Consider the following 9,748-nt stretch of genomic DNA (forward strand, 5'->3'; position numbering starts at 1 on the left):
TGTCATTAGGAAGCTATGATAGTGTTTTATTTATTAATTCAATATTGAATTGGGATTTTATTTTATGCAGATAAGATTTCTATATTTTAGTGTTATTAATATGTTTTTGAATCTTTGAAACTGTATAAATTGATGTGTTTGTATACATACATAAAGAATAATGTTTTGTTCACTACACCAAATACCCATTTCCATAACACATGAATATAATACTAATAAAAAAGTGTTATGCTAAAGTGGGCACTTTATGAAAAAAGGCGGTAATAATAAAACCATCCCGCCACTTAGCTTTTTTTTTTTTCATTTCATTTGGGGCCAATTCATTTCCTCATCATTTTCTCTCCTCTCTCTCGGATCTCTTTACGCGCTGGCTAGGGATCTTCAGATCCCGTCGAAGCTTCGACCACGCGGGCCCAAACCCTCACACGACACCAGAGGTGAACGACGTCACCTGAGGCCAGCTCTTCTCCTCTTCCCTGTGTGCGGCCAAGCCATTGTGCTTTGTTGTGTATAGGTATGGCAAAGAAGTATGTGACGCGGTTGTGGCGAAATGTCTCACCGGTAGGCCTAAGACGATGGAGAAGGCCTAGGCCATCTTTATGCTTTGGATTGAATTGGAGGCTGTAGAGCCTTTCTTGGTATGCCGTTTCTTATATTTTCTGTCTTTTCTTTTTCATTCATACAGTAATGCTGGTGTATTGTATGGTTGAATATGTTTTTTTTTTAACTTATATTGTGCTCTCTGAAACTTCATCTTTTTTCTGCTATGATTTTCTGGGATATTTAGTATGGTGTGTTTGTCGCAGGATGCAATGGAGAAGGCGATAAAAGCCAAAGTTGCTAAAGCTGTTGTACCCGCAATTAATGTCATGTTTCAAGCCTTAAGGTTTGTATTGAGTTTAATTTTGTGGGAAATGTTTCTTGTACTTCTTTATCTAATATGCATGTTTGGTTTGATAGTGAGTTTGGAGCAAAAGTTGTGCCTCCAAAGAGGATATTAAAGATGTTGCCTGAGCTATTTGACCATCAAGATCAAAATGTTCGTGCATCTTCTAAAGGAATTACTCTTGAGCTTTGTCGATGGATTGGAAAGGACCCTGTAAAATCAATATTATTTGAGAAAATGAGGGATACAATGGTATGATAACTTCTTACATGTACGACTTTGCGTATGGAATTTTTTGTTGCCCCATGATCCTTTGAAGTAATGACTTATTTATTATTTTTTATTTTTTGAAGAAAAAAGAATTGGAAGCCGAGCTGGTGAATGTAACAGGGGCAGCTAGGCCATGTCGCAAAATAAGGTGAAAATTCATTTTTTTCATTAGATGTTTGATCTGCTTGTTGTTTTTATTTTTCTTAACCTAGTTGGTATTGATGTCTTCAGGTCTGAGCAAGACAAGGAGCCAGAAAAGGAGGTTGTATCTGAAGTTGTGGGTGCTAGCCCATCTGAGGAATCTACATATGATGGTGTGTAATACACATAGTCTATTAGATTATTCTTTTTCTTGGTTGATATTAAATGATGACAAGTAGGTGTTCTATCAGCGGGTAACAAGTGATTACCATTGTAGGAGTTTGACACTTTAGTGTTATATTTTATTAGTTTTTTTACTGCATAGATGTTGGTTATTTAGCTCTCCTGTTTATGCATAGTTTAACAAATTTTAATTGTCAGCTCCTCAGGAAATAGATGAGTATGAGCTCGTTGATCCTATTGATATATTGGCTCCTTTGGAGAAGTCTGGATTTTGGGATGGAGTGGTCAGTCTTCTTTCTTCTCTCCGTCAAACTAGTTCAGTTTTTTTTTTGTTGTAGTGATTTAATTTAGGAATATTTGGTTTTGATGTTCCTGTACTGCTATTAACATCTTGTGCCTTATGTCACAGAAAGCAACCAAGTGGTCAGAACGGAAAGAGGCTGTTGCAGAGCTAACCAAGCTTGCTTCAACAAAAAGAATAGCACCTGGTGATTTCTCAGAAATCTGTCAGACACTAAAAAAGGTACATTGTCTTTTTATGTTTGAGTATTTCGTTTGCATCGTTTATACCTCTATCTATTGCCAAGGATCTTTTTAATATTGCATAGTTAAGTGTTCAATCTGCTCCATTAAGTTTTAACTTCATGCTTTATATTCTTACTTCTGTTATAAGTTTATACTTGCTTTTTGAGTTGATGAATAAAAATCATTTAATTCTTTTTCTGTACAGCTCATAACAGATGTTAATATCGCTGTAACAGTCGAGGCAATTCAAGCTATTGGCAATCTTGCTCGGGGTTTAAGAACTAATTTCTCTGCAAGTTCACGCTTCCTATTGCCAGTTTTGCTGGTATGTTCATTTTTTGCTAGCTAAAAAAATAATATTATATCAACTTAAAATGCACACAGACTGTTTGAATGTAACCAAGCTGTTCAAGTGTTCATTTACTTTTTGCCAGTTACTTACAACTAAGCATGGTGGTATTTTTTTTTGGATTTTGACTTGTACATTCATTTTTCTTATTAATAAAAGTGCACTTAGTCATACGAGTATATTCTTTTTTAGAAGTTCAAATGATGTTGATCGTAGCTTTGATTTGTATATAAAGTGATTTTTTTTTATTCAATTTTACTTTTAATATATATTTTGATCTAGTTTATCTCAGATTTTTCTTAGAAATAATTTAATAAAGATTGAAGAAGGGATATTTGTTTATTGCATTTATCTAACTCCTTTGATTTATCTCTCTCTCTCTTATTTTTTTTTTATAAAGGAAAAGTTGAAAGAGAAAAAACCTGCCTCTACTGAGGCACTAAATCAAAGTCTTCAGGCAATGCATACAGCTGGGTGCTTAAGTCTAACTGACATTGTGGAAGGCAGGTATATCTTTGTCCTACGTTGTAGTTCTTTAATTCAGAATATAGTATTGTCTTAGGATTCCTTACTAATTTTTTGGTTTAAGTTTTTTTTTTATTAGAGATTAGATGACATAAATTCTTTGCATTTGAGTGTTTTTAATCGCTTTGATAGGTGGTAATTTTGATTTTGCCCAAACTGTAATGGATGTTGTCTATTGCAGATATTAAGACAGCTGTAAAAAATAAAGTTCCTCTTGTACGACCATTCACTCTTAACTGGGTAACATTCTGTATTGAAACAAGTAACAAGGCTGTTATTTTAAAGGTGCACAAGGACTATGTGCCTATCCTTATGGAGATAAGTGCATTTATGTTTGTAGTTGTAATATATTTCATATTTTTGAACAATCAGTTGAGTAAAATGTGCTAAACATTGCTTATTCCCATTTATTTTAGAAGACAGCTTCAGTACTGGTTTTGATGAGTTTAGAGCACTAATTCATGGTTTGGTGCTCTTACTTTCTAATTTGTAATCTAGAAGACAAAGGGAAATAAAAAAATAATGGTGCAACCTATTTTTGACCATGGATTATCCTGTTCATGGTGTTTCATGGACTCTCTTATCTATATTATCGTTTCTTACTTTTTCACAGTGCCTCAATGATGGGACTCCAGATGTGAGGGATGCAGCCTTTTCAGCTTTGGCAGCGATAGCTAAGGTATCGTTTTATTTATTTATCAATTTTGTGCTTTTGCTGCTTAATTCTGAATTTTGATTATTGATGGTATGGATTTATTTCTTCTTTGCCCATTTTATTTAGTTGGTTGTTATGAGACCCTTGGAGCGGTCACTTGAGAAACTTGATGATGTTAGAAGAAAGAAGCTTTCTAAAATGATTTCAAGTTCTGAAGGTGGCACATCCACCAATACAAGCTCAGGTTTGTAATATCTTTATAGCACCAGTTCTTATATCACTAATTTGTTCAACATTCTTGTGAGTTTTTATAACCTTGTGTGCATACTTATTGTTGTGTGAGCAGCAGTCCAAGCTTCTGGTGCAACCGCATCCTCTCATGAGGTGAGTTATTTCTTATATGATGGAATTATGGAAGTTAAAGAACAATGCTATGTTGAGAGGTTGCATGTAATGTTGCTATGTTACACACTTTTAGTTAATATTCTTCTGGATTACAAAGTTATTTGGTCAATAAACATGATTTTGCCACCTACTGGCGTGTATTTTTTTGTTTGTTAAGAATGATTCTTGAGACCTCCAACGAGAAAGGATAATTATTTACGTCTTTAATGTATGTAGGCATCAGATGCTTCATGTGTTAAAAAGTCAGCAGCAAGCATGCTTAGTGGGAAGAGGCCTGTTCAAGCAGCTGTGAGTTCTTGACACTGTAAATTATTTTTGTTCATAGGCTGTTGAAGTTATTTTGATCTTGATATCTTGTGATTGACGATATTTTCTATCAGCCTACCAACAAAAAAGGGGCTTCTGCTAAAGGGGGTGTGAATAAGAAGAGTGATGCACCTGCACAGACAAAATCCTCTAAATCTGCTGAAACACCCGAAGATGTTGAGGTAGAGTGGTACACACTTATTGATATGTGAGTTGTCTAATTTTTACTTCAAATTCTACATCTTTTTGTCTCACTGTTTTTCTAAATATTTGCAGCCATCTGAAATGGGTCTTGAAGAGAGTGAAAGCAAATTGGGTTCTCTTGTACAAGCAGATACTATTTCCCAATTGAAGAGTGCTATGTGGAAGGAACGACTTGAAGGTTTGTTATAATGATACTGATTTGTTTAATAAAAAATTAGGTGATTTTTTATTTATTTAATTGTGATTGTTTCCTATTGGTTATGCAATCACACTAGGCATGGCTTCTACCTTTAATGTCTATCCATTTCACTATATATTATTTATTTTTTGAAAAGAAACTATACTTGAATTTTTGACGAAATAATACAAGGGGAGTGTGATATTAGTGTGCATACAATAACATAACAAATGTAAAATAAAACTCCACTACCATACCAAGTCTTAAAACGAAATATCATTGAACTCTTATGCATCATATAACTGAATGGTGATGCAAAATATCTATAAACCTTCCTCAACATCTGCAAAGATTCTTCTACAGTGTTCCAGCCATATAGCTCAGCAGATAGCCATTGTTACAACAATATACATCTTTAACCTCTTGTCACCCGGAACAACATATCCCAAGAGATCGGAGCAATGTTGTGGCTTAGCTCACTGCTATTTTAAACTCTCTTTATAACTTAAACCACAACAATATAGAAAAATTATAATGCAGAAACAAGTGATCTACTAACTCTGGAATTTTTGCCTAAACCACATCATTTAGGACACAAAACTTAGTTGGCCTCCTTTTCGTAGCACCTCATGTACACCGAGACACCATGAAAGCAGTAACTATACAAAAATATTACTTTTGATGGTACTGAGCTTTTCCAGATATTTTACATTAAAGAATTGGTAGAACAGTGTAATATATTTCTTAGATAAAAGCCTTATGGGAGTGGAATTGATATATCTTTTTGGATGCTTTAGTTTCTATTTACTTAAAATGACTTTTTTTTTGCAGCAATATCTTCATTTAAACAACAAGTGGAAGGTTTATCAGACCTAGACCACTGGGTTGAGTTATTGATTCATTTACTGTGTGCTGTCCTTGGCTGGAGTGAGAAAAATGTCCAGGTATTTAAAGGTTTCATTGCTGCAGATATCTGTCTTTTTTACCTTTGTGGATATTTTTGGCTGTGAAGATAGTTATTTAAGGCATGGAGTTTGAATAGTGCAGGTTTAGCAGCAGGTTATTGAAGTTGTTACTTTCATAGCCTCTTCGTCAACCAAATTTCCTAAGAAGTGTGTAGTGCTTTGCCTTCTGGGTAAGTGTTCCTTGGTTTTGGTTGATCATAAGTTTGGAGCTGGGATTTGTTTGCTTAAAACTGTGTGATCTCTTTTGCACGGGTATTTGGCTTCTTAGTTGTTTGGTGGTTGATTAGATAGTTCCTTATTTTTGCTTGTCATTATTCCTGAATTGACATGTATAAGTGAGCGTGTCGCTGACATTAAGACTCGTGCTCATGCCATGAAGTGCCTTACTACTTTTTGTGAAGCTGTAGGTCCTGGATTTATTTTTGAAAGAGTAAGTCTTACATTTAAATCATTTATGTAGAGAAGTTTGTTTGCACTTCTCTTGTGAACTTCTGAATCAGGGATGAAACATATTAGGTTCTAAATTGATTGGATCTTGTATTTCTTTTCTTTGATTGCTTTTTTCATTTTTTATAATCCAATAAAAGTCAAGGAATTATGTGGTTAATATTGTTAATGATCTGATATAGCTATGAGATCTGAGGACTCTCTAATAATACATTTGTTACATTTAATGGGTTGCTCTTGTTACTTCTATAATGAATTTGTGTTTCCTCAATGGTTGTTCACATCCATTACAGATCCTTAGATCATGTATAACTTGAGTTTGTTGATTTGTGATGACATTTTTACTATGTCAACATCTTCACTGAGATGGTTCCTAGTCGCAATCCTTATGCTTTCTTCCTCACTCCTATACTCTTGAAAAATCATATGTAATGTCGAATTGAACTTAATCCATGATTAGTAACTAATGATGTCTACAATATAACTTATGTACTGATTTTTTATTTGTAAGCTGTAAAGTTGATCTTACTGTATTTTCCTTTTTAAAAATTCATTACTTGAATCAGGAGAATTGTAAAATCTTATTTCACGTGAATTGTTCTGAACAAGTGAACGAGTTGAATTGTTGAACTAAATTCAATCTGTGTATAGCTTAGTAAAATGTATTCGTCTATGTTCTTGTTTTAATGTTGAGGATTGTAGTTTCATTAGCCCAATAATGAAAATAGTAGTAGTTTCCAATAGGTCCATTATTTTTCATCATAACCATTTCCATCTTTAGATGGTAACAAGATGATCTTTTTTTTGGCAGTAACTTGGTTGGCAAAAACTTTACAATGAATGGCTCAAACAACAGGTAATTTTCCTCAGTATTTTAGAATAGCTTCCTTCATTTTTGCTCTTATTTGTACTGCACTTAATAAATATGTTTCAAGTGTCTTATTTTTGCTCTTATTTGTATGTTAAGTTACTATCTTATTTTTGGAAGACTTATCCCCCCTTTTTTTTTCTCTGTCTCTTTTCCTTTTGCTTAGTCTTTATAAGGCTCCATGCAATGGTTTGAAGGAAATCTTGTGTTGAAGCTATTGTCTCCTAATAAAAGTTGCAATTCGTTCTATTATTCTTTATGTTTTATTCTATTATAAATATTTTATTATGGGTGACTTGCTAATGTTGTTAAATGTGTCATCTTACAAGTTAGATTTTTTCTTGTTCTTTTGCATAATACATATGGTTAAATGATAGGCTCTATGGAGCATATTAGGCTCTATAGTTATCTGTGTTGTTTTTTAGTTTTTTCTACTGTTATTTAAATCTATTAAATAATTTGTGCCAAATTCTGCATTGGCTTGTTTTGCTTGCTGAAACTAGTTTAATATGTTTGCTATATCTTTATATGCTTGCTATCGTAATTTTTATGTTGCTGACTATTATTTTAATATGCTTGTTGTCTATATATGTATATAAGAAACTAGTTTTATGGCTCTTTTGCAGATTTAAACTTTGTTTATTGTTTTATTGCGATAAGCTTTGGAGAGATAATAGATAATGTGTGAAACTTGATGTATTGCTTGTACTCTTTTGAATCTTTTCTTGTTCTATATATTTTCTCTAGTTTTCTTTGTTATTCTTTGGATTTAGCCGATACAAATGGTGAATCCTTGTGTTGTCCTTATTGACACTTTGCAAACAATAGCTTAAAAGTTGCTTTTTCTCTTTTGGATAATTATCTATCAGCACTGGTAGATAATTTTGGGTTATGATGAATCTACACTACATATATATAATATGGCCAAATGTGTTAAGTACTTCTACATATCTAAGCTTATGCTTTCTACATATACTCATGTGAAGTGATCTCGTGTTTGTCATTTATTCTTTTAAATTTCTGTTGAGAGTTTAGCTGTGGAATAAAAGAGACATTGGTAACTATGCTCTCTCTGATATATTTTACTTGCACTAATTTTATTCCAATGGGTAACTAGATCATATACTGTAAAATTTAGGATAGAAAAGTTCAAAAATTTCTTTACTCTGTCATTATTTTGTGCTTGACTAGTACTAGAGAAGGTGAGGCTTTTAACTATCCAGAAGATGTAATAATAACTACTGTCCTTTCTCATTAAACAAACTGAAAAAGGTTGAATAAAACAAAAAAAAACATTTATACTCTACTATCACAAAAATGTACAAGACTATTTCTGGATGATCAAACAGAATTAACTTAGATAATCTTTAAGTAAATGGCTAACTCATTAGAAGAGCAAACATTTCTCTCTACTAGCTGGACATGATACCTATGGGAACCAAGATATAGAAACATTTTAAAGTTAGATACTTATAGTCTAAAGAAGAAGAAACTAAAGAAAGCATAAATATTCATGCACAGAGTCATTTATTACAGCTATACTTGAAAGATATCTTTGTGATATTACAGCTATACTTATACTAGAGAAAGTATATTCATATTGTTTTATGCATAATTTTATGAAATATATGAATATTGCATCTGGTCTGGGATTTCTTTTTCTTCTATTGTTATATGAATATGCCTGTTGTTATAGCCAGCCATGGGTAATGTTTCATGAGCAATTTTTTCTTCAAATAATGCATGTGTCATGTTGTTTATGATATATCTTAGTTTCTTGTTAATTATTTAATTATTTAGGTTTCGTCCTCCGGTAATGGATGTGAGATTCTATCTAGTCTAGTATTGGTTATCTGAAAATCTCATCTTCTCAAGCTTCAAATTTTTTTTTAATTCATTTTGGTATCTTAGTAGTGATCACTGCAAGCATAACATTTGTTATAGGTCCTTTCTTTCATTCTCTCTCTCTGACCATTTCTAAATGGTGATGTTTGTCTAAGTTGCTCTTATAGATATATTTGTTATCTTGATACATTTCACAAGCCTTGTTTTAAGTTGCATGTTTTGTTGCTTCAGTCATTGTTTTGTATGGTAGTACATTTTGCTATACCTTGCTGTTTTGTCATGTTTTGGAGTTATTACAAATTTAATTTAAATTTTATATGCTTACAGGTGGAAACTAGCTTAAGTCTTATGTTCTTAATAATAAAAGGACTTTTTTTTTACAATGTGCAGGTATATTGAGATGATTTCTTTGGAGCAATTCTTGACAACATTTGTAGTTGAGGCCTTTAGAATGGAAGAATGTATTTCACTAATTTTTGTATACATTTCTTGTTTTGTATTTAGTGATAAAGGAATCTGAATTGGGCATAAATTATGTTGTAATATGATTTCTTAAGCCTAGACTAAATATTGTAATTACATTTGAGTAATTAATAAAAATCTATTTATGTTACTTTATTTGGCTTCAACTTTTATATTTGTTTTCCTAGTTTTGTGTAAGTAAAAAAAGATTATGTTTCTCTAATCTAATATAACACATGTGTTATACTAAAGTGTAGTATAACACAAATAATGTGTTATACTAAAGTGTAGTATAACACAAAAAAAGTGTTATACTAAAGTGTAGTATAACACAAAAAAAATGTTATACTAAAGTGTAGTATAACACAAAAAAAGTGTTATATAATCGACTATAAATAACATAATTCAACACTTCTCTATATATTAAAATAACACAGAAATTGTGTTATCGTTGACAGTACAATAACACATCTGTATAACACTGATAAAGTGTTATGTAAAGTACCCTGACCTACGATAACATAGTCGGTCTTA

The 9,748-nt window shown here is 32.3% G+C and overlaps 1 protein-coding gene and 1 long non-coding RNA gene across 3 annotated transcripts; both read left to right on the forward strand.

The window, feature by feature from the left end:
* The first annotated feature begins 314 nt into the window (after positions 1-314).
* Positions 315-2,384, forward strand: LOC133778441 (protein MOR1-like). 2 transcript variants are annotated; one of them, XR_009869100.1, is made up of 4 exons: positions 315-1,138; positions 1,240-1,304; positions 1,388-1,764; positions 1,890-2,384. XR_009869100.1 is itself a non-coding variant. In XM_062218376.1 (3 exons), the coding sequence occupies exons 1-3, from the start codon at positions 941-943 to the stop codon at positions 1,476-1,478; spliced, it is 354 nt and encodes a 117-aa protein (XP_062074360.1). In that variant the 5' UTR covers positions 315-940; the 3' UTR covers positions 1,479-2,384. The 2 variants fall into 2 exon arrangements, 1 of the variants encoding a protein (XP_062074360.1); XM_062218376.1 differs by having other exon boundaries at positions 1,388-2,384.
* Positions 2,385-5,913: 3,529 nt separating this feature from the next.
* Positions 5,914-9,381, forward strand: LOC133778458 (uncharacterized). Its single transcript, XR_009869107.1, has 2 exons — positions 5,914-6,022; positions 9,143-9,381. It is a non-coding gene; the product is annotated as an uncharacterized LOC133778458 (long non-coding RNA).
* The last annotated feature ends 367 nt before the right edge of the window (positions 9,382-9,748 follow it).

Source organism: Humulus lupulus, chromosome 1, assembly GCF_963169125.1.
Source record: "Humulus lupulus chromosome 1, drHumLupu1.1, whole genome shotgun sequence".
In the NCBI taxonomy this organism is placed as follows: Eukaryota; Viridiplantae; Streptophyta; class Magnoliopsida; order Rosales; family Cannabaceae; genus Humulus; species Humulus lupulus.

Coding starts and splice junctions, on each gene's coding strand:
- LOC133778441 (XM_062218376.1), top strand. CDS start 941: ATGCATGTTTGGTTTGATAGTGAGTTTGGAGCAAAAGTTGTGCCTCCA. Junction 1,139..1,239: donor AGAAAATGAGGGATACAATG/GTATGATAACTT, acceptor TATTTTTTGAAG/AAAAAAGAATTGGAAGCCGA. Junction 1,305..1,387: donor AGGCCATGTCGCAAAATAAG/GTGAAAATTCAT, acceptor TGATGTCTTCAG/GTCTGAGCAAGACAAGGAGC.